The 24,227-nt window shown below is 43.2% G+C and overlaps 3 protein-coding genes across 6 annotated transcripts in view; 1 reads left to right on the forward strand and 2 right to left on the reverse strand.

Annotated features, from left to right (window-relative positions):
* The window catches only part of hal (histidine ammonia-lyase), a 6,866-nt gene extending 4,878 nt beyond the window's left edge, over positions 1-1,988 (reverse strand). Inside the window, exons 1-5 of one of the 2 annotated variants that reach the window (XM_020625066.1) lie at positions 1,913-1,988; positions 734-794; positions 436-463; positions 279-353; positions 131-203 (exon numbers count right to left, since the gene is read on the reverse strand). In XM_020625066.1, the coding sequence (XP_020480722.1) occupies positions 131-203; positions 279-353; positions 436-463; positions 734-777 (220 nt within the window). In that variant the 5' untranslated portion in view covers positions 778-794; positions 1,913-1,988. Of the gene's footprint in view, positions 1-130; positions 204-278; positions 354-435; positions 464-733; positions 795-993; positions 1,295-1,912 lie in introns of those variants that run through there. The other variant, XM_020625057.1, reaches the window with a different exon arrangement.
* Positions 1,989-2,381: 393 nt separating this feature from the next.
* On the forward strand, positions 2,382-9,197 carry LOC109974740 (ETS domain-containing protein Elk-3-like). Of its 3 annotated transcripts, none has more exons than XM_020625101.1 (5): positions 2,382-2,786; positions 5,174-5,382; positions 5,721-6,515; positions 8,173-8,295; positions 9,077-9,197. In XM_020625101.1, exons 2-5 carry the CDS (start codon positions 5,176-5,178, stop codon positions 9,173-9,175), a joined length of 1,224 nt encoding a protein of 407 aa, XP_020480757.1. In that variant the 5' UTR covers positions 2,382-2,786; positions 5,174-5,175; the 3' UTR covers positions 9,176-9,197. The 3 variants fall into 3 exon arrangements, with proteins under 3 accessions (XP_020480757.1, XP_020480774.1, XP_020480764.1); XM_020625118.1 differs by lacking the exon at positions 2,382-2,786 and adding an exon at positions 3,435-3,498; XM_020625108.1 differs by lacking the exon at positions 2,382-2,786 and adding an exon at positions 3,578-3,646.
* A 22-nt stretch (positions 9,198-9,219) lies between these two features.
* LOC109974723 (cyclin-dependent kinase 17) overlaps positions 9,220-24,227 on the reverse strand; it is a 27,525-nt gene continuing 12,517 nt past the window's right edge. The window contains exons 3-17 of the mRNA XM_020625077.1: positions 23,249-23,413; positions 22,595-22,728; positions 18,878-19,003; positions 16,556-16,612; positions 16,246-16,360; positions 15,665-15,759; positions 15,462-15,524; positions 14,906-15,029; positions 14,329-14,449; positions 13,776-13,873; positions 13,509-13,614; positions 12,680-12,722; positions 12,365-12,455; positions 12,144-12,221; positions 9,220-11,353 (exon numbers count right to left, since the gene is read on the reverse strand). Coding sequence (XP_020480733.1) covers positions 11,316-11,353; positions 12,144-12,221; positions 12,365-12,455; positions 12,680-12,722; positions 13,509-13,614; positions 13,776-13,873; positions 14,329-14,449; positions 14,906-15,029; positions 15,462-15,524; positions 15,665-15,759; positions 16,246-16,360; positions 16,556-16,612; positions 18,878-19,003; positions 22,595-22,728; positions 23,249-23,413 — 1,454 coding nt within the window. The 3' untranslated portion in view covers positions 9,220-11,315. The remainder of the gene's footprint in view (positions 11,354-12,143; positions 12,222-12,364; positions 12,456-12,679; positions 12,723-13,508; positions 13,615-13,775; positions 13,874-14,328; positions 14,450-14,905; positions 15,030-15,461; positions 15,525-15,664; positions 15,760-16,245; positions 16,361-16,555; positions 16,613-18,877; positions 19,004-22,594; positions 22,729-23,248; positions 23,414-24,227) is intronic.

Consider the following 24,227-nt stretch of genomic DNA (forward strand, 5'->3'; position numbering starts at 1 on the left):
GATACCTGAATACACTGAATCATTCATTTCTGGAGTACTGTAGTTTTTCAATAGCTGACTAAAAGTAAGAGAAGTACATTTAATGTATCTGACATACATTTATGGTCTTTACTCTTAAATTGATCTTAACCTTTGTTTTCTTTGACAATGGTGTCCACAAGTTCTCTGGCTTGCACAACTTTTGTTTCTGCCTCTGGAGTCAGCTGAAAATGGTGGTAAAGTGAATGATTAGTTAAAAGATTACCAGAGACCAGCCAAATACATTTGTCGATCATTACCTTTATCTTGTAGAGTCCCCTGCCTAAGTTGACCAAATCGGTTGATGTCAGGCTGTTGCCATCCAAAGAAAGATACTGCACAGCGAGAGACGTGTTAAACGGCAGTAGTCAAAATCATAGTTTCAGATTTTAAATAGAAAAATGGGCAAACACTTACTTCTTCAGGTTCTTTGTATGTTGTTGTACTATTTCACACACTCTAATTAAGGATAATATTCAGTAAAAGACAGTGTGGTCCTACACTGTAAAACCCCATCTTATGTGTGTACATATATATATATATATATATTACTCGGATGTATTTTATAAAAAAAAAATCAGTATTAACCTCAATGTTAACCAGAATCGAAAACAATGTAATAACGTGGGCAAATGAAAAGCGGATGTAATAAATAGTATTTAGTGCCCATTAATGTACCCAGTATATTGTATATGGCACATTAGTTTAAGGATACATGGTAGAAACTCCACGCTCACACGGGATAAAGTGAGGAGACATGGAATCTCCTTCAATAGCTGGAAGTACAAGATAGTAACGCATACTGTAAACATTTACTCTTATTGGTAGATAACGAATTACATTCAATGTTTCATACCGTTGGTATATGACTTAGCACAATTACGCACAGATTACGCACAGATAATGGCAAAACATCGCTGTCCCCAAAATGTGACTATACTTTTAAAAATATTTTTTCATCCATAGAGTCATTACCAAGCTCGACAAAGTCATTATCCTCCAGTACATCCTCGATGGTATCATCCGCGTCCAACAAACCCAAACCCTGGCACCTGCGCGCACAGAAACGAGTGTTCTTCACGTCAGTGATGCCACCGTTGTCTGGTTTGTTCTTCGTGTAACGTTTAAGAGCTTCTTGTCCGAGCCACTGGATGGTGTTGGTGGTATCCTTGCATGGCACTGCCAGCCACTCATCACGGACGTGGACAGTAAAACGAGGCATTACGCTTCAGCGGGCCTGTGCTGCACTGAGCGCTGCCCGCCGCTCCGCCAGGTACCACCTTCGGCCGCAGAAAGTTCAGCCGCCAATCAGACCAGGCCCATGAAGCCACGCCTCTCGGCGTCACCTTTAGGGACACTGACCTCCACAGGTTGGTCAAACACAGAGATGTTTGAACATATTGATCCAAATGCGTTCATTTGACGTAATCCCAGAACTGCACCCGCGGCACAAAAACACTCTGGTGTTTGAAGAAGCCGAATGTGATAGTGAAGTTTGTTGTACCATTGGACCGCTGATCTTTTTACAGTAGTTGTTGACAGGTAACCTGTTTTTACTGAAAGTGTAATAGCTGAACCATATTATTTTACTACCAACAACAAAATCAAGTATGTAGATGCTTGTGTGGTGGCAGCAGTGCATTTTATTCTCTAAAAGACCTGTGAAGAAATTAATCATAAATTGCCTGCACATGAAATGAGAGAAGTACCCTGTTTATTGTGATGCCTTTGCTTGCTGTCAGTCATTTTGAGCAGCACAATAATAGAAACATTCACACTTCAGTCTGTTAATTGGGCAAAATGCTATAGGTGGGAGTGATGAAACTGATTCTTATGTGATTAAGTCGATCATCAAACTCTCAGATTCTATCCACGATTTGACTGAATGACCTACCTTAACTTCAGATGACAGCAGCTCAGTGTCTGATATATTCAGCCGTTTCTTTAAGGATGCAGTCTTTTCCCTGTTTTGCTTTGCAGAATGGAGCTCACAAAGATGCCCTGTCTTCTGTAATGTTTTACCTATTTAAAGTGATTACAGTTCATTGCACATTGTTGCAGTGTTAGGTCCTAAAGCACACTAGTTTAGTGTATTACATTAGATCCCTAGTATGGTAGTATTACCATCTGGCCTACTGAGGACCCATACTCTGATTTAACAAACTGACAGACTGAGAAAGAACAGTGTTTGTATTCTACATATTGCCAGTAAATGACCTATTACATGGAGGAACTGGAGGTGCAGTCGTTGTAATGTTTCAGCGTTCTTGTTGACAAAAACTATCCATCATAACTGCAATTTCATTTTCTTTTAATATATTGATTTTTCTTGTGTGCAGTATTGTATAAGCCACACGACTTGTGAACTATGGATGGAAGTGTCTAAAGTTACGAGGCGCCCTGAAGGCACCACGCCAGGCTGCGGACTGATGATGTCAGTTTACGGGCCGTAGGAGTTTCTGGATCACCGTGTGTCGACACAGAGTAGGCCAACTGCTGTCCGTCAGCGGGCAGGCAGCGGCGAAGAGGAGGGGAGGAAAAAGTGTGTTTACACAGACGGCAAACTGCCTGGGGAATCGTAGGGGAGAGGAAGTCAGCCGGCTCTGTGTCTGCCTGCTCCAACTTCCTGCTCAGAAAAAGAAAAAGCCCAGGATCCTATTTCAGCCCAGCACAACCGTGTAGACCAGAAGTAAGCATGGAAAAACAAGGAATCACACAAGCTTCACCGTAAAGTTTCGCAGAGGGAAAAACCGACTCGGAGATCGCAGGTAACGCTAAACAACTGGTCCCATTTCTATGAACAACGCTTTGTTGCCTGGTGGCTTGTAGACAGTGAAGTTATGCATCGTTAGTCGTCTTAACCACCGTATTTACACTTTATATAAAAGTGTTTTGGCTGTAGAGTTTTTGTCTCCTGTTAAGCTCTCGGGATCGGGGGTATTTTAAGTTTTCACAAATCGCTACTGATTTAAATTCGGACAAAGTTGTGGCGTCTTCCGGTCCGAGCAACATCTTGAAAATGAGTCAGTGGAGCAAAAATAATGATCCAGACCTCTTTGCGTAACCGTTACTGCTACTTTCAGCTCCCGGATACAAACGTAGCCTGCACAAACAGAGGCGAACAAAGGGCGAGCAGTTCAGAAACAGCCTCACAGTTTGTCTAAGCTATTCAGAGATGATTTTCTATTGAGTCCCCGTTGAATTTTCCACCGTGTGCGAACAGGAAAAGAGCAGATTTAGTCATGACTAAGTAATGTCTGCGCACACCACCTAATCTCATTAGGAGTTTCCGTTCAGCCAACACACTGGAAGGCTTTGTGCGCACAGCGAGACTTCCCAGTAAGAGCATCCGCAGCAGGGCGGCTCATCCCGGACCAGCACCGCCACAGTGTTTCTGTGATATTCCTGGAAAGAGCTGAACCATGTCTGCGGTTCTCAGAGTGGCTGTATTCACCTTGATGTTGGGCAGTGACATCTAATGTAATCACTCTAATATTTCCGTTTGTGTGTCAGTAGTGAGGATATGATGACTTTATTGTAATTCATGGTATTAACAGCCTCCTCCTGGTGCTGTCTGAGACACTTCTGACCCACAGGTCCACTGTGCTATTTGCAGCATCTTGCAAAGGTGAGTGTTTATGTCTCGCTGGCCTAATTGTAGACCTGACAGCCCAGTGGCCGTGCACTGGCAAACCTTGCTTTGAAGCTAAAGTGAAGTCTGGGTTTAGAGTGGGTTAAAGGGTGGAGCTGTGGAATGGGGGCAATGATTTAATCTTTGGACCCCGTCCCTCTGGTATTTTTGTGGGAAGTGTGGCAGGACTGGGGAAATGCTCCCCTGCTGTGGGATCCCCTCTCCTCACCATTTGTCCTTGAAAGTAGAATAGGAGGAAGTCCTGACTTTGACAGGTTTGTAGGTTCGCAGTGCAGATAGAAAACTCAGGGGATAGCTTGTGTCGGAAATGAGTTCAGTTCTCGCTCTCTCCTCTGGACAGAGATACCGTGAGTAGTGGCTGAAAGGTTTGTTATCATTGTTTCTACTGATCATCTGTCACTAATCACTGCTCAGATCCACAGAGAAGAATTGAAGTTGAAAATGTAGCAATGTGTGCAGTGTGAAATTTGTCAATTCTGGTCAAAAACTATCAACTGAGTGAGAACAAAATTCTCCTTTTGATGCCTTATATATATATATTTTATATGGCAGAAGGAGCCAAACTCTTTTCATTATTGATTAATCTAGTTCAAAAAAGAAGTTTAAAATGTCAGAAAATAGTGAAAATGGCTGTCAGAGTTGCGCAGAGCCCAAGATGATTCAGATGATCTGGTTTGTCTGATTAATAGTCCAAAAACTCAAGATATCTAATTTACAGTGATGTAAAGCCAAGAAGTGTGGCAAATCCAGTGTTTTAGCTTGATAAATGACTTGATGATGAAGTGATTATCCAAAGTTTTTCCACTTTGTTATCCCCCAGTTGACTAATCAACTGTTTCAGTACTGATGTGGTGTTACAGTCTGTGGTGACGGAAACGATCCCACCACTGTTAATGCGCGAGCTCCTGCAGCCAGACAGTTTTGAGGCTGCACATTCCTTTATTGAAGGAATAACCCACCCTGGGCCCATCATACTTCCTGTGGAGCGAGGGCCAGGTTGAACCGCAGCATATTTCTGGCTTGAGCTGTTGTTCCTCCTCATGTTTTCTTTTCTGCTGCTACATTACACTACACTCTTTAACATACACTGTTCTATTCATCAGGGGTCTGGTCTTCCTTACTCCACATGTTATACCTCGCACAGATCAGGGGGAAACAGCATTTAATCAAACTTCAGCTCTTCTAGTTCTAAACAGTCAAATACAAGCTGTTAGTTTAGACAGGAATAAAACCTAGACCATACTGAGCACAGCTTTCTTGCATCTTTACCTAAGGTTTGTTCTTGGCAGGTGGAATATATTCAGGTAGTGTCTGTGCTTTTCTGTGTCAGCGGAAAACCTCGCTTTGGTCTCTTAGTAAAAATGGCCACAGGAGAAAGACCCCAGAGGACATCAGACGAAGAGCTTAAAAATAACCATCACGGGTTTTCCACGCTCTGCGTCATCTGGGTAATTTCTTTCACTGTTCTCCCACTGATCTTGTCATCTGTATGTCTTGCTGCAGGTATGGACAGTGCCATCACTCTGTGGCAGTTCCTGCTCCAGCTGCTGCTTGACCAGAGTCACAAGCACCTGATATGTTGGACGTCCACAGACGGCGAGTTTAAGCTCCTGAAGTCAGAGGAAGTGGCCAAGCTGTGGGGGCTACGCAAGAACAAGACCAACATGAACTACGACAAGCTGAGCAGAGCGCTGCGCTACTACTACGACAAGGTGAGAGAAACTGAGTAGTGATCGAGTACAGGGACTACTTCTCTTTAACAGTTTGACTAATATTGTCATGGCAGCTACAGATTCCTTGTTGTGCTTCTCTTTAGAGCCGCACTCTGCCCTGATAGACACTTCCACTTCCTCTTTTTAGAGCTCCTGCTCCGTTGTAGCACTGTAACACTAAACTGTTTCAGTGTGGCAGTTTGCCTTCACTAGCCTGGAATGCATGATATCCTACGCATGTTCTGTTATTATTTCCTAGGTTAATGTCAGTTTGCTGTACATTAGGGTAAATAATGTAAAGAGTCCTCCCCGTCATCACTGGTGCTTCTGTTTTACAGAACATCATCAAGAAGGTGATTGGCCAGAAGTTTGTTTATAAGTTTGTGTCCTTCCCTGAGATCTTGAAAATGGACCTACAGGCAGTGGAAATGGGCCTGTCTTCTGGTAGGCTACCCCTCCAGGAAGGAGAGGCCCCTGAGCTGGAGGTAGAGGAGGATGAGGAGGAGGAAGAGGAAGGGGAGGAGGAGGCCCAGAAGAGAACCCTGGCAGCCCTGGGGGCGCAGCACTGTCGGAACGACTACCTCCGCTCAGGTTTCTACTCCTCCTTCAGCATCAGCTCCCTCCAGAACCAGCCCGAGCTGCTTCGTGCCCTCCGTGAACAGCAGGAGGAGCCGCGCTCCGTCATCCGCTTTGGCGCCAATGAGAGGAGCTCCCTTCCATCTGCCAAGCCTGAGTCTTACATCTCCCCCAGGCCATCTAAACTCCCCTCCCACTCCCACTCCCCTTCCTCCCCCCACACCCAGCCTGGCCAAAGCTGGAGCCCTGCTGTCAAAGAGGAGGAGGAGGACTCTGACCAGAGTGCTCAGCCCCTCAACCTCTCCTCGGGGCACAGAGAGCGAGCCCTGCAGCCTCCTGGGAAGAGGAGCAGCAGCAGCAGTAGCAGTGGTAGAAGCAGTTCTAGTAGTAGTAGTAGTAACCAAGGAGATGGACTCCCACCAAAAAACAAAAAGCCCAAAGCTCTGGAGATCTCCGCCCCATCCCTGCTGCTGACGGGGAGCGACATCGGCTCCATCGCCCTCAGCAGCCCCGCACTGCCCTCTGGCTCCCTCACTCCTGCCTTCTTCACTGCACAGGTGAGATGACTTGTCTGAATAATACATAACTCCAGTTCCCGGCAGGCAGCACATTGGATGTAAGCATTTTCTCAGTACATGATTCAGATGGTTTAGAGACTCTACACCAACCCAGCTTGTCTTCCAAAGTGTTTCCCAACCATCTGGCCAGCAGATGCTGGGATTGAATAATTACTGTTTATTAACGATAGCATGGTGTGCCCTGCACACACCTGAGTTTGCTCTAAAACCTGCTTCTTCTCGGTCTAGTCAAGACATGTTTACACACCCCAGTGCGGCCCTGTGTCACATTTTCACAAGGTCTCTTATTTCAGCTCTCTGCAAGCCACAGCTGAAGTACAGTGAGCCCAGTAATAATCAAATCTCAGAAAGCACGAATAATTCTGTGATGCTATGTTTCCACCTCCTCTGTGTGATGGCCTGGCCGACAATGGGGAGATTATGGGGTTCTGTACAGAGTAAGATGTCAGTGTCTGTACAGCACTTAAAGAGCAGCAGCAGATATCTGACACAACCTGGCATGTGTACGTGGAAACACTGCCGCTCTGTTTAGTCAAGTGGTCACTCACAGCCAGAAAAAAAAGAGGGGAAAAGGTATGAAAAAGGTAAAGCTGTATGATTTCAGTTTGTCATAATGAAATTTTAAATATACAGAATTTGATTTAATGAGTCACTGTGTGTTTGGATTGGGATGAAGCCTTTCAAATACTTTCAGTAAACAGCTCTGTGGTCCAAAGGCCCAAATTACTGCCACAGTGTTTACATGCAGTAAATAACAGGCCGTGCAGAAACATGGCTATGCTCAAATTAAAATTTTACAATAAAACTGCTTGTAAAATATAAATTTGCTGATCTAAATTGTGGTGAAGTCAGTGATTTCACCTCTTTTCATTGTCCCGTCTCAAAAGCCATGATTACAGTAAGATGGATTCAGGTTGTACACAACATTTTTATTTATTTATTTTTTTGTTAATTTTCTGCCACAGATTTGGAGCTAAATGCTTGGAGTCATTCAGTTTTAATGTTTGATCTTTGCCATTATCACAAAGGCTCAAGCATCAACGGGTATTTAATGTTTACAATGGGGTTGTTACACTGCCAGTCTGCCACATCAGAGGTTTGTCCACACATTGAGAAATTAATACTGCACTCACGCCATCTGTGTACGAGTGTGTAAAAGTGAGATCAGAGGAAAACAAGCAATTTACAGATTTTTTTTTCCTGCAAGTCCAACCTATGAGAGTGGGGAGGAGGCCCTAAGTGATTCCATATGCTTCAATAATTCCATTAATAATGGGAGTAGGGCCGGTCGCAGTACTGCTTTGGTTCTCTAAGGTGACACAAGGGAAAGTAGGGGGGAGGGGGAGAAATTGATTTCATATGTTTTTCCCCCAAATCAACAACCCCCACCTCCCCACATCACCCCTGTATTCTGGGGGAGAGACAGACTTCCTGTCTCGTCAGTTTGTTTTTCCAAACGCCAGTATGTCCATTTACCATTTCGTGTGTTTTACATTACCAGAGCCCTCAGAGGAATGCTCTCCTACTAGTGGAGTCCTGTTTGGCCTAAAAAAAAAAAAAATTTGTCTTCATTGGCTTTTCTTATTTACATGAAGACTCCTCACTCTTTTCCACCATGCACCCCCACCCGCAACAGACTCCCTCTGGTTTGCTGCTGGCTCACAGTCCGCTGTTATCAGGCATCCACTTCTGGAGCAGCTTGAGCCCTGTTGCTCCGCTCAGCCCCGCCCGGCTGCAGGGCCGCAGCTCAATCTTCCAGGTAAGAAGTGCGAACACACACACACACACACACATACAGGTGTGCACATACAGTATGAGCGTCGAAATAGCAGGTGAGAACAGAGGGGGTGCTCAAAGTATTATTGTTTTACTGGCAGTGTTACCAAGCTGAGGAGGAAGTTGAGGTTGTGTAGGTGAGATTAATGTTGCAACACAATCCCTGCTCTTCATAACAGCTGTTAACCTGTGAAGATTATGACAGGAACATTTGAGCAGATACTTAGATCAATTTCCAAACACACACACACAACAGGTAATAAAATGACTGGGGTCTTGATCTTCTAGATTTTGCATTTACCAGCAGATATTTACTTAGACAGTATATATCAAAGTTAAAGATATGTTTAAGATGTGCAAAATAGCAGACGCCAGCAGCTGTGACACTGGTTGAGACTTTTTAAGCAGGTCCAGCAGAGGTGTCCTGTTTCAGTGCTGGTGAGAGGGAGAGGAAATCCTGTGAATACTTCCTGTTTGAGCCCAGGGGAGCCAGTCTGAACAGGGTGGACTGGTTTGAGAGCTGCTCCTCATTTGTGAACCACACATACACCACACCCCCTCCACAGGCGCACGCACACACTGTACCACTTCTGTTGTGAAGGTGCAGTGGACAGAGACGGAAAGGAAGAGGCACAATGAATTAAAAAAAAACAAAACAGGAAACCAGAGCAGTGACAATGCTGCAGTTCCTCACCGGAAACCAGTTTTCATGTAGCCTCCGTCCCCTCCTTGCTAACTCTCATCCCCTTTCTCTTCCTCTACAGTTCCCCAGCCTAATCAACGGACACATGCCCATCCATCTGCCAAACCTGGAAGGAACACCCTCCTCCCTTCTCCTGTCCCCCACCACCCACAAATCCTGATCCAAGGTCTGTGATAAACCTCCCATCTTCTTCCATCTCTTTTAGAAAGTTTTTCATTTTATCATCATCATCAGCAGCAGCAGCAGCAGCGGTCTCTTGTCTATTCAAAAATTGCTTTAGAAATGTCCACTGAGACAGTATGTGACCTCATCTTTTTGCACTTGAGTTGCTTCAAATGCCAGTAGTTGAAAGCACTTGGTAAAAGCCATACGCTGAGACGTCTGTGAGACGTCTGGCTCTTTGTGATCAAGTCCAGCATGTTTCCAAATGACCATGTCCAAGATGGACAGTAGTGATGTGTAGCTAGCTGCAGAAGACTAGCCAGCTTCTCATTCTGCATACAGAGCTCAGTTGTTTTTAATCTTGTGGGGGGGGGAAAAAATCCTTAAATGTCATCACAATGTGAAACTGATGGTTTCACTTATGTGGTATTATGTTATGTAAGCACTATGCTTTTCAGATGATAGCGACTGTGCCTTGTCCTATTTTTACTCTTTATTTCAGAATCTATTAATGAAGACAAGAGCTCAAAATCAATGAAATACCTTTGTAATGCTTGTAATGTTCTTTTTTTTATACTGGACTTGGTATACTGTATGTATTCTGTATATTTTTTGTATTGTGAAGAATGTTGTCATTTTCAATAAACAAAGCACTGAATGCTTGAACATAAGTGCCTTGAAGTTAGAATAACTAAAACAGAATGTGACAAATGTAAAGGGCAACACACACACACGGGGGCGGTAACGCACAGTAACAGCGACCCAAGTTCAGTATGGGACTACCAAAATGGGCGAGTACTTTTATTTTATGCTTTTGACTCATGTCGATACCAGACAAATAGGCAGTTTGTCGCTAGTGTGTGGCCTTGCATTGACAATGGGAGTGGGTGTTTTGACACTCGTTATGCCGCCTGTGCGTGTTGCCCTTAAGGTGTCTGCACATCAGGAAAAACAAATCCAAACCAGCTCATGTAATTTGTTTAAACTTTAGTTTTACTCTGGAAAAAAAAAAAAAGCTCAAATGGGAGGGCATCTGCAAAATCCCACACCAATAACAATTATCCACAAATAAAGAATATCATACAAAACATCTCTTGTAACACTGTTAAATAGACTGTGACTCAGTACAGTATTCACTAAGGGCAGGACTAGAGCTAGTGCTCCCTGGGTTAGGAGTTCAGTGGCTGTGCACTTCCTCATACAACAGAGCAGGCATGCAACACAATGATGGAGGCAATCCAAAAATAAAAAAAATCCTTTTTTTACAGGTGATGGCGATGGGAATGGCAGGAAGAAGAAAACTTCTGTAATATACAAAGGGAGAACTGCAGACTCCTCTTTGTAATAGACCAGAGGAGATAATGTGTCTGATCAAGTTATTAACTGCAGTTAAATATTTTTAATCTTAGAATACAGCAGGCGTAATTAATCCTGTAATGCCCTTAATAATTCTACACTGCCTATTCCCTCCTGCATTTGTTCATTGGTCATGACAGAGACCACACCATCCTGGAATGATATGCATCTGACAAGAATGTGATCTTTTTGGACACAGCTCTCACTCTAATCTCCAGTTAGGACAAATTACCAGCTGTATCAAAAACTGGCCTCAAACTTTCAAACTAAATGGTCTCAAATAATCTGTGCAGCTGAGAACAGCACCGAGGCAGCAGAGAGAGAAAGTCAACCCCTTCTCAGCTGCTACAGAATCACCCCTGTCCGTCTGCCTTACGCACTACTCACACTGAGGAGCTTTGAGGTGGAGTTTAGATAGGAAAATGGAAATATTCACCAAAAAAATCTAAAAACACCATCACTTCAAAGAGAAAAAAAAAAAAGTCTACACATACACATTGCATGTACTCATTAAAGTGACTGAGTCAGTTAGAATTCTAGACAGTAGTTGGACTTAGCAGCAAATTCTTTTCTCAATAAATATAGATGTACAGTATATAAATGTCTCTCTTGGGCAGGTTCAGGCCAAAACCTGGGAGGGGTCGCACTGTGAATAAGTTTCCCAAGCAGCTTTGGGGGAGTGATGATGCTCCACGCCAACATCCATCTCAGGTTACTGATCCATCGGTGAGACTGCACAGCTAGGAGATCCTTCCCAAATAAAAACATACAGTCCAGAGATTCTAAAACAGCATGCTTTGTCTTCTGCTCTTGCCGTTGCCTGAGGGGGGGGGGAAGGAAAAGCTTACATTGTGTTTTTATATCTTTACAGCAGAGTCAGACACTGTAGATCAACATTACAATTCAACACAATCAGACTGAGTTTGAAACCACAGTTATCATATGGTAAATGGTAAATAGACTGTATTTATATAGCGCTTTTATGCACTGGCCAAAGCGCTTTACAGGGAGATTATACACCATTCACACACACATTCACACACCGATGACGACAAGGCTGCCACACAACGGCGCTAGTCAAGCCACCGGGAGCAATTTGATACATTGTATCTCCTGCTGTGAACAGGAAGTAAAAGGTAGGATACAACTTCAGCCCCATTTTGTTAGCCTCCAAAACCTGTCCTAATGTGGAGAGGCTGTCAAAGCCTTCTATCAAATATGTTTTGTTGCATTCTCATTTACTGTAATTTCATAACAACCTATTGGAATAGCTGGGCAGAGCCTGGTGGAGTGTAATAGAGAGCAGTGGAGCAGGGAGAGAGAGTGCTGAGTGCAGCAGAGTAGGTTGATTTTCATGCTAGTGCTAGCTTAAGTTACATGCTGTAGCTTTAAGGATGTATGTTTATTTGCAACAGAAAAAAAGAGAAAGATATCCTTGAGAAGTCAAACCGAATCTACAGGTATGTGTATCATGATTTGAGTCAATACTCAGAAGGGGTGAGGTAAAAAGGAGTGCTATTTTGATTCAAACTGCAGCAAACTGGTTTAAGTTGTCACAGCCACTGCTATGAAAACTAACTCACAGTATTGAATCTTAGATTGTTCCTCACCTGACTCAGGGTACGATGAGTTCCGGTAGCTGGGATCTTTCTGCAGCTGCACCTCTTTCAGTGTGAATATGGACATGTCTGCAAAACATAGTATTGGTCAGTGCAATAGTGTTTTTGTTATGAGGCTATAACTGATTGTCACTGTATGCTGCAATATCCTTCAAGCTGTACTGGTGGAGTCTGCCAAGTCTGCATTACTGCATTGCCATTTCATTACTCACTCTCTGGCAGTGTGTGCACACGTGGCCCCAGGCTCCTGAAGTACGGCTGTTTCATTGCTTCATCAGCTGAGATCCTCTTCTTCGACTCGTACTGAAATTTAGGGCAGTAAGTGAAGCACTGTCATTAAAGAACATTTTGGAAGGGGTGTGTGTGTGTGTGTGTGTGTGTGTGTGTGTGTGTGTGTGTGTGTGTGTGTGTGTGTAAATGTGTTGTTGGCATGCTTCCTTCCAAAAATACAGTCCTAACATAGCTGCAAAATGTGTTACATGGCTTTTAACACTGCATTAATGCCTGACAGATACTGTGAGACTCACTTTTAGGAATGACATCAACAGGTCGATGCCATCGGTGTCCAATCTGCAGGGGGGAAACAAAAATAAACTGACCATAACAATAAATTAATTATACAATTTTTATTATTTTATAATTATTTAGTCCTGAAACAAATTTTCTTGGCACTGGTACAAAATCTGTTTTTTTCTTGCCTCCACAGACTATTACAGCTTTGTTTACATTTACATGTGTTTTACTTTGTTGTCAATGCATTTTCCTGATTTTACCTTGCATGGTAATTTACACACAGTCCCTACCCCACTGATGCAAGTCACTTCCTCTCTCTCTGTTTCTCCCTTGCTCACTTTATCCACCCAGCTGTAGATCAGGGATGCATGAATTCTGGGAAGGAGGATACTGGCAGAAGTAAAAGGGATGGAGGGGGGGTGAGAGAGAGAGAGAGAGAGAGAGCAGGAGGGGGGAGGTCAGTAGAGGTGGGGTGACTCACAGATGCTGGCGAGTGTAGGAAGGAAACAGAATCAAGTATTCCACAGGATTTCCTTACAGGAAGCGACAAAGAGCACACAGGTCTAACTAAACAAACCAATAATACTAATGTCTAGCTCACTAAAAGTTGTACACACAGTAGCAACTTTATACCTGGGTCTGATCAGAAATATTTGTTCTTTTCTATCTCCAGTGAACAGAGTAGGGCTAACAAAAGAAGTGAAGGGGAGGAGTGTGCAACAGTAACATATCTAGTAAAAATGACCACATGCAACATGGCATTAAGCTGTACAACACTAATGTTAAAAACAATCCATGTACAGAAGATAAAGTGACAGCAGAGTATGAATATCCTAGTCTTACCTGGGTGCATGGTTAATGAGTGGCTGAGCCTTGTATATGGAGAACTTATAAGACTTGAACTCGTCGATGGAGGATATACCAGGCCAGCTGTCCTCAGTGGGAGTGCCTGTGGAGGGAGATTCAATCAACTCTGTTAGAGCCGTACTTGGCCATAGCAGCTGGAGGGACTTTTCACGCTGCCACAGGGGTTATGTGCCAGGGTTAATGCCATTAAAGGCTTGTGTTAAAAGTCAGACTGCTTCAGTGTCAGCAGGGGGCAGCACTGACCTAGCAGCCTGAAGATGAGGTGCAGTTCATCCTCCACTGTGGAGCCTGGGAACAGGGGCCTGCCGGCGGCCATCTCGTAGAATATACAGCCCACACCCCTGACAGAAAGACACAGACAGGAGAGAGAAGGTGACCAACAGATGCCTGACTGAGGCTTAAGCCTTGTGTAGTTAAAGTACCATTAACTTTTTGGATTAAACTCTGAATTGTACATTTACAGGCTGATCTCAATATGTCCAGCAAATGAAACGGCAAAGAACTGATTTGTCAAAGTAGCAGGGCATTTGGAAATTTGAGGAAACTATTTATCGTTGCATCCCATAAGAGTCTCCTTACTGCCAATGAGGACACCTACTCTATCTGCTTGCAGGTGCATCAGCTAAATAAAAAGTGTGTGCTCACTCCACAAATCAGTGAAGTGGCAAGAGACCTAAAATAAATACAGCCAGAAATTCTTTGTACTTGAGGATTGTGTTTGCCTGCACCTACACTGTGTAGTCCTATAGTGTTTTCTAACAGTTGTAATCACCCCTGATGACTGAGTCCCACTCACCACATGTCTATCTGTGTGGAGTACTCCGAGGAACCGAGCAGCACGTCGGGAGGCCGATACCAAAGTGTTACCACCTCATTAGAATATGTTTTAGTGGGCACGGACTTGGCCCTCGCTAGGCCTGTGGACCAGAAACATGAAAAACAAAAGCAGATCCAAAGGACACAATTAGTCCAAACTAATGAAATCCACATGAAGGGTTTCATTAGAAAACACTACAAATTTATCTAATTAAAACATGTAACTTTATCATCCTAATGGTAGAACCGCTCAGAGTAGAACCGCTGCTCCTCCACATCGAGAGGAGCCAGCTGAGGTGGCTCGGGCATCTGTTTCGGATGCCTCCTAGGCGCCTTCCTAGGGAGGTGTTCCGGGCATGTCCCACCGGGAGGAGGCCCCGGGGAAGACCCAGGACACGCTGGAGGGACTATGTCTCTCGGCTGGCCTGGGAACGCCTCAGCATTCCCTCGGAGGAGCTGGAGGAAGTGTCTGGAGAGAGGGAAGTCTGGGCATCTTTGCTTAGACTGCTGCCCCCGCGACCCGGTCCCGGATAAGCAAATACAAAACTATCAATTACCAAAGTCAGCCAGTTTGAGTTCTCCTCTGTCATTGATGAGCAGATTCTGGGGTTTCAGGTCTCTGTGAAGAACTTTCCGTCTGTGACAATACGCCAAACCTCGCAGGATCTGGAACAGAAAGATCTGGAAGAGACATATTTTAGATCAACAACTAGCACCGTGTTAGTAAAATCAGTTTAAAGTCGTGGTGCCGACTAAAAATCATACACTGCAGGTTTGGTTGCCTATATGCAATTTGTCCAAATCCCCTTGGAAGAGAGATTTGTTAGCAGAATAAATTTAAAATGCACAGACACTGCAGCTGTGGCACAGGAGGTAGAGTGAGTCCGTCACCTAACTGGAGGGTCGGCAGCTTGATACCAAGCTTCTCTAGTCCACATGTCAAAGTACCCTTGGGCAAGACGTTGAACCCCTAGATACACATTGTCTGCAGTCCACCACCAGGGGGTGCACTAGCAGTGCTTTTTTTTTTTTTTTGTCTTCACACCAGCAGCAGCCACAAAGTCTGGAGGCAGTGAAGGTGGCTGGGCTAGCAGGCCGCCAGAGGAGACTCACCTTGACATTCTGCATGCTCAGGATGTTCCCACAGTCGTCCATATACTGCTTCAAGTCTTTGTCCTGGGTGAAAGAGAGAAACTGTTTTAATAAACAAGCTCTACTCTGCAGAGGGACATGAATAATAATGATGTCATATATTCATTTTAGCAGAATAGCATGAGTCACACAGAAGCAGAGGGCAAAGGTTTTGTTGGTCTTACCAGGTACTCAAAGACCAGTGTAAGCGACTTGTCCGTGTGGATGATATCGTGCAGTGTCACGATGTTAGCGTGTTTTAGATCCTTCAGTAATGACACTAAAGACCCAGAAAAAGAAGATGGATATAAAAAGTGAAGATGTGATTATACTTGTTGAAGTTTGCTCAGTTCACTTCCTGAGGATTTACACTGATCAAGTCAGTTCTTCTATTCAGACAGAACACATCTGCACAGTCCAGGTTCCACCTGAGCTGGTTAGAGATCGCATCAAAACCGAAAATGTATGCTTGATGTCGTGTACTGCAGGCTGCAGGGGAAGTGAAGGCAAGACTGCACACCGTGTATGTGGGGGTTGTTTCCTATGGTTGTATTTATACTCTCACTCTAAACTAACCACAATACATTACTCTTGGAGAGTGGGTGAAAATCATTTCTGTACACGCACCTTGTCATTGTTCTACAAGGCTCACAACAAGTCCTACACATGAACTGGACAAACTAGCTGCTTAATAAAAACTAGGATCCACATCAAATCTAAGTGGAGGCCAATGCAGGACTAGCGGTGAAACGCTGAACCCTCATACCTTCTCGGATTGCTGTACATGGCGCCCCCTCCTCGTGCTCCAGTCTGATCTCCTTCAGTGCCACCAGCTTGTCTGTCAGCTTACTCCTCCCTTTGAAGACTGTGGCGTACGTGCCCTGGAGGGCAGAAGAGTTGAGGAAATGTTTCACTGCACTGATGGCTGCACCGATGCAGAACACTAGTGTCAGGGGTTAAAAGTCAAATCTAGAACCGTGTCTGTGTGTCTTATTTGGTTAAGTATGAAAACATTAGTACCCAGGGGACAACCAAACAGAAGTCAAGGTTTTACCAGAGAATGCACACTAACATACCTCCCCCAGTTTGTCCAGTTTGATATAGGTCTCCAGCTTCCCAAATCCAATTTCTGACTGGAGGAGAGAAAAAAGACAAACAGCATTAATGAGAGTAGCGTCTTTATTAGCAGTGACAACACTAGAGAAACCACAACAAATCCTCATGATAGCCTTGCAGCCACGGGGGTGGGGGGATGTATGGAGGTCACACACGCCACCCACCATCATGGCTAATCTCTTGTGACATGTGTCCACTGGCTTTTGGCTTTTTTTTGTGTGTGTGTGTTTGCTTATGGGCAAAGGATGTGAAGGGAAACTTTATCTATAGATCATGTTTCATCCAATGTGCTATTATGATAATTGATCTTTTTTAATGCAAAAATGCCAAAACATGAGCTGGTTTCACCTCTAATTTAAGGTTTGGTGCTTTTTCTTTTTTTTTTTTAATCCCTGAATAACTTTGCTAACTTAACACATCACCTTGGGCTGTGTAAAATTATAACTAACATTTTTCAGATATTTTATTGATAGAACAATAACTTGATTAATCAAGAAATAACCTGCCGTTTAACTGTTAATCAACCAAACCGCTTGTTGCAGCCCCGATGTGTTTTAGCAATCATAAAATGAAATAAATAAATCCATGTAATACTTCACAACCACTTGGTACAGAATGAAGCCCGGTGCCAGATGAGCGGAGAGATCTGGGGGTTCGCAGCTTTCCAACATGTTCAACACATTGAGTAGACATTTGCTCTGAAGGTGAGTGTGTATACAAACGCAGTGGACAGGGTGGGGTTCACACTTTTCTTCTGTTCTGCTTTTGACTGATGAATATTCAAAGTAAAACCAGGAAAACACATGACAACAGGCTGAGAGGATGAGGTTTGACAGCCTAAGGCATGTGCTGTGCTCTTTCTTTCTCCTGCTGCCTCTAAATAAAACAGCTCTCACACCTGTCTTTATATCCACAGCCCCTCCATTTCTGTTTTGTTCTCATTCTGCCTGCCCCTGCTCCACTGTCAGTTCTCAAATCAGTGCCTCTTGTCAGTATTGTACATCCACATAAGAACAATATGGATGTTAGCACTTTTCCTCCACTCCATTTAACAGGAAAATAATATAGCTAAAATGCCACAAGGTTTCACTGACAACTGTAGGCACCGGTTACCAGCTTCAGTTGCTAAACATGAGAGGAAGGCAGAGGTGATAAGATGCACATCTGTGGACCATACAGGTAGCCATGGGTGTCTCAGGCCGCTGTGGGCAATGCTGAAAATTAATTACCTTTGTGGTAATATAGGATTTAGTTTTCATGTGATAAAGTACCTGGATTTTTCAGGTATTTAATTTGTTGGATTAGCCAAAAACAAACTCTCTTTGAGCAGTCACAGTAAAATCTCTTTATTCTGATATTAAAGATTTTATTTCTAGCACTTCTTTGGCCTTCCAGCAAATAATTACTTTCACTGACTTAATCATTCTCAGTAAACCAATCAGCCTCTACAATGTCTAAAACTGTTTTTAAAAAAAAGCAATATTACAATTTCCTGAATCCCATGAAGATGAGGATGCCATCGGTTTCAGCCAGCTCGTATTCATCAACACCAACACTTCAAAACAAACATTTTCTTGTCAAATAAGACAAAGAGAAAATAAGCAGCAAACCCTCACAAAGGAGATGCAGAAAAAAGGTTTTAAATGAATGATTCATTGCACGATTCATTGATTATCAGAATAGCTGGCAATTAATTTCCTGTCCATTGTTTCAGTTCTGCTTCATTTAAGTAAAATAAATGCACTGAACACATTTTATTTTTAGAATCGTACTTGTAATTTGTGGGACTGCTCCTTTACCCCAAGTAAAAAGTGCACGTCCCTTTTTGACTGGTGCTTTCATATGGTAAGGACACTAATAAACCATGTAGGATATGAAATCGTTTTTCATCCCAACAGTAAAACCACATGGTAGCTACATCATTGCACCTCAGAGCAGTAAGAAAACAGGAAGGTGACTTTGGTTTTTACTTTGCATTCATTATCAGTTTGTCTCCTTTTCAACAACTTCTCAGTTTCTTCTTCTGAGCATTTTCTTTGCCCTTTATCAGGCAGCTGACAGTATGGAGACAAACATGACACAAAGGGAGGAGAGAGGGGGATGACAGGCAACAAAGGTCCCTGGCCGTAATTAAACCAGGAACGATGCCATTATAATGCAAGTGTCAAGGACACCTCTTCCTAATTTTACCCCTCTGTCTCATCAAACTTCTCTCTTCTTCCATGTGATCTAGTTTCTCAGCCCTTCCTTATCCCCCACCCCTGTTCTCGTCGCACTCTCACCAGTGATGCTCTGCGGGAGCGTCGGCTCAGCGGCTGGTCGAATGGCGGGCTGCTCAGCTGCATTTTCTCCAGGTAACCATCGGGTATCCGGATGTCGGCCGGCAGGGACAAACGTTTGTTGAGGTCCTGCACACGCACACAGACAAATAGGAGAAACTCAATTTAAAAACCGTGTCATGGTGCAAAACCCTAAAAAAACAAGAGTAAACCCTCAGCAAACAGCACAAGCTCTGAATAAATACCAATGACTGACAACAAAATGACTGAAACCCAGAGTGAACAAGTACAATACGCAACAACCAGCATTAGACAGCCAGCTTCAGGTGTCCATACTTAACAGAGGGCACTGTGTACAGCATGTCTGTGTAAATACACTCATAGCCGCATGTGTCTGTATAGTTTTCAGGGTAAAGTCTTTCCCAGAACAAAAAAGTACCAACGCACTAATGACTTGTTATATAAAATCAAACACACAATATGTCTGGATTCTTTCCGTCATGCATCTCCTCTATTTGTTAGATTACTGTTAATCCAGTCTCTCTCTCTCTCTCTAGCTGCTTTAAATCTACCTCCTCTCTCTCTGAGGTAACACTGAAGGAGGTAACACGGAACACTTAAAATACCACTGCTCCCCCCCCCCACCCCCCCTTCCAATAGATGACAATATGCAACCTTGAACTTTCCACATTTCAACACGCTCAGTGATAAATGAGTAGCCGAATGTGACCGACCCCTGGACAGGTCAACTGAGCCTTCAGCCTTTTATTTAAACAGACTGGGTTTGTTGCCTTTGTGGCTGACTGTTGACAGGAGGTTGGTTTCACGGAAATTAATGCTATTGTTGCAAATTAAGAAAATACCTCAAGAGATACCGCAAGGAGTTGTTTTTTTAAGGCTTACCTCTCTTGTAAAATATTAACAGCTGAAACTAACAATTATTATTTTTGTTACTGGTTAATGATATACATTTTTACTTATGGATAATTCTTTATTCTGTACAATATCAGAAGGTTAATTTTAAAATGATAAAGTACAACAGACAAGCTAGATGTGCATCTTAACTTCGATGATTAACCAAAATTATTGGAAGTTTATTTTCTGCAAGTCAGTTAATCCATTTAATGACTAATTAAATCTCTTGTTGTGTATCCATGCATACTTTTAAATCAGTTTCATCACAGACCATGTTAATTTCAAACAAAAAAGGAAAAAGTGTTTTTTTTTTTATACCAGATCTTTTAAGATGTTATAATTTACAGCTCACTGTACAGCGTAGAGCTGATTTATCAAATGCAGACAGTTAATTTACTTTTTATCTCACAGATAATCAATGACAAAAGGAGAAATGCCACAAACTTCACTCATCCTGGCTGGCTCTCTCTGTGATATTAAACTGAAAATCTTCAGGAGGCTGGACTGTCTGGTGGGGCCAAAACTAATAAATTGAAACAGCTTAGAGTATATAAAAGTGTGATAGACATTTTTCATTATTTTCTGAAATGTTATGGTCCAGATGGTTGATTGAAGATTAATCACAAATGCAACAGATGCTCAGTTTGATCACAAACTGCTCTAACATGCATCTGTTTCTCCATGTCTGAGTAATATTACAGACAGCTCTGCTGCTCTGTGGTCGCTGTGAGCAGGACTGGGATTGGTGGTGTGTACTCACAGCGAGCGTTGCCATCCATTGCCTGACCTTTGCACCTCCCAACCCTCCTCTAGTTGTCCCGTCAACTCATCCTAATCTGTTACAACAGGGGCCCAACTGGACCGTATTACTGTAATCCTTGTGATGTAATCCCAAACAGCACTACTTCCTCCACAGCAAGAGAAGGACAATCTGCCACCTGATCAAAGACAGGTGGATTTCCTCAGTCTTCCTCCAGCATTTCCTTCCTCTTCTACTAGTGGCCACACAGTGATTTTACAGTTGGAACGCTTCAGTAACAACAAGCCTGCGGTCAATCGCACCGCTCACACTAGCACAGAGTGTTTGTCTGAGCTGCAGGAAAGAATCAGCTTTTAACTCTGTGAATGTGTGTGCATGTGCTTCTGTCCAAATAAACTTTACCTGGTTGTGAAACAGTCACAGGAAGTGTGTGTGGTGTGCTGCTTGCAAGTGCTCTCTGTTCACAGCAAAAGGTTACGTGTCATGTCTCTGTGTGTGGGTAGCCCCAAATGAAGTAAGCTGCTTAACTGCATGTTTAAAGGTTTGTGTGTGTGTCGTCGTCTTATAAATTAAATCAACCAATAGTTTTTTTTTTAAAGCCTTTTTTTTTTTAATTAGCTGATTTCTAGGTGTTAAACTGAGCAAACTTTATTTGCAGCATCATAAACTGGTCACGTCATGTTTTAATGGTATTTAAGGGAGTCCATCCAGCCAAGATTCATCCCTAATGGGATTGCAGGATGTGCCACACACATGATATCACTTTATTAAAAACAGAGCAAACACACAGTCCAGGGCAAATGAATTTGGCTACAAAACTGTGAAAATGATCAGTGATTATAAATCTAATTCCTATGTAACATACTAAGAGACAAATGTTACCCAATATTTTGCTCTCACTATGAAACTGAACAGCCAGCGGTACTGACTCATGCCAGCTGTACACCTTAAAATCCCATTAGGAGCCATTATAATGGATTTACTGGCCCCAGTGTCGGCTTGGTTGTAAACAAAGGCCAAATTTAACATGCAATTTTAAGATATTTAAAATCCTGTGAACCATAAGATATAAGGCATAAAATTTAATTCTTGATTATGTTGAACAATAAACAAATGAAAGAAGCGTCAAAGACTGATGTCATTTTGTCTATCGTATTCAGTTTAATTACAGCTGGGACCTACAAATGAATGTGGTGCAAGTAAAACTCCAACGAGTACAGTATGCTGTACACACCAGCATTATTTCTCCTTATGTGTCCTTACAAGCTGGATTAAATTCTCGAAGGGGGTTTTGCACGTGTGAACATCAGGTTATCCCACATGCTCTTCTAAACTCAGCACAATGCAGGCCATTAAAATTTTTTTTATTTAGGATGACAATGTTGTATTATTTTAATTTTAAATATGTGCAAAAATCACCCACCCTGGATTCAAACAACTGCTTGTGCTGAAACGCAATCTCTCTTAGACAGCAACAAAAATAATATTAATGACAATGAGAAGTCTTTCCATGCATTGATGATATGTACCCACCAGATGAATGCCAGAATCTGCCTCTCCATGCATGAGTCAGTGTGTGCACGCGAGAGAGACGGAGAGTGAAGTGAGTCCATTTGGTGGGTGGACGTGGTGGCAGATTTCAAAAGAAGTACAGTATGTGGAGTCACTGTATGCGTATGTGTCTGATGCAGAGATTGTGTGGGCAGCTGCGTGTTCATGACACACTATGAGAACGCACCCACGCTGAGTTACAGCTTGGTGTTGTATTGCAAACATCATTAAATACCATTTCTTACAGAAAAAGGTCGACCGGAAAACACTCTGGCTCCTTTGCTTTTCCGTGAATTAATTAAAACATAGCTTCAATAACAAACCGCTACAGCTGGTACGACCCTAGATGGACAAATGTGTCATTCGTACCAGCAACATATTCCATCGTCAAAGCTCATTAGTAGTAACCAGTGACTCACGTCCCCAAACCATATTCTTGATTTAAATAAGGCTACACAAGGGCAACGGAAGTGGAAAACACAAACATATTTTACCTCTGCTGAGATGCGTCTGTTCCCTCTGTTCCGCAGGCAAACACCCGTGGGTGACTGCACCTCATCAGAGGACGTTCCTGATGCCTGGTCACTCTCTCCGTCCGACCCCATCTTCAGGTTCTCATGGACAATATCTAAAGTGGAGAAAGAAGGGAAAACAGTGAGAGAGAGGAGGAGCAGGTGTTTGTCCAGGCTTTACATTTATATTAGGAAATATTATGAATTAAAATATTGTATCTGGGCTGAGAATACAGGCTGCTGGTTTGCCAGCAGTGTCCAAGATCACTACTCGGTTTTTTGTTGTATGACTGAAAGTAACACTGGAATGATTGAACTGATATTCATGTGTGCGTTGGCACCAACATATGCCTCTAGGAGTGGCTAGTTTGAGCATGTTTTCAGACACAATACGTCACTCTGTGTGTGTGTGTGGGCTCAGCTGACTCAGTGCAAATTATATTCTACACAGAGATGGTTATCTGATCTATTAAACAGTATAGCAGCTTGTCTTTCCTGTGTCTTTCCAAATTTAAATAAAAACCTTTGTAACTGATTCCACCTGCTGACAAATCTCCCACAGTAAATCTGGTTTAATAGGAAAGACAAATATCACGTGATCACACCAGTGTGTGGACATAAGTGTGCGTCTCTCACCAAGACGACTACCGTTGCGGGGCATGACCATGAGAGAGCCCAGGCCCCCTCCGATGACGCTCTGAGGCCGTCGCAGTGGCGGCTTTTTAAAGGATCCCGTGTATTGGTGGAGGAAGGAGTGGACACTGTGCGCCGACGGAGGGCGGCCGTTCCTCACTATGGGCTCTGTAAGAGAACACAACACAAATCCATCATTCGCAGACACTTCACACTGTGATGGATCAGCTGTGCAGCAGTGAGGAAGTCAATGTGTCAACTTCTCTCTAGTTCTATTTTTCTGTGTGTTACAAAAACATCTGTGGCCTGTTTCATGTGAACAACCTGCCACCTTCTCTCTACAGGGGATGGCTTTCTCTCCGCTTTCAAGGCCGTGAACAACTCGAAAGATGTTTTCCTTCAAATATCGAACTAGTTCTTTTTAAGTATAAGCCCAAATCCAAACAGAACAATGAATTTCACACTCTTACACTGTGGTGAAAATACATTTACAAAGTTTCATGCGCATATTCCTGAGTATACTGTTTCTGACAAACATCATAAATAACAGATAAATGCTTCTGCTGTATTTGCATTAATGTAATCAAGTACTTTGGTGTGTCAGGTATGTTTGTGAAAGCTATTAGATTAGCCTCTCTGCTTCTTTCATCCACTAACAATATCTCTATACAGAAAAGGCATTGTATTTAGATTAGAGCCATCAGTTAGTTGGTAAACTGATTTAGTTGGTTGACAGAAAGTTAATCTACAACCATTTTGATTATCAAGTCTTTGTTTTTAAGCTCCCTGTGGGGGGTGCTCCGGGAGTACGGGGTCCGGGGCCCTTTGCTAAGGGCCATCCGGTCCCTGTACGACCGGAGCAGGAGCTTGGTTCGCATCGCCGGCAGTAAGTCAGACTTGTTTCCAGTGCATGTTGGACTCCGGCAGGACTGCCCTTTGTCACCGGTTCTGTTCATTATTTTTATGGACAGAATTTCTAGGC

This window comes from Monopterus albus, unplaced genomic scaffold (genome assembly GCF_001952655.1).
Source record: "Monopterus albus unplaced genomic scaffold, M_albus_1.0 scaffold7.1, whole genome shotgun sequence".
NCBI lineage: Eukaryota > Metazoa > Chordata > Actinopteri > Synbranchiformes > Synbranchidae > Monopterus > Monopterus albus.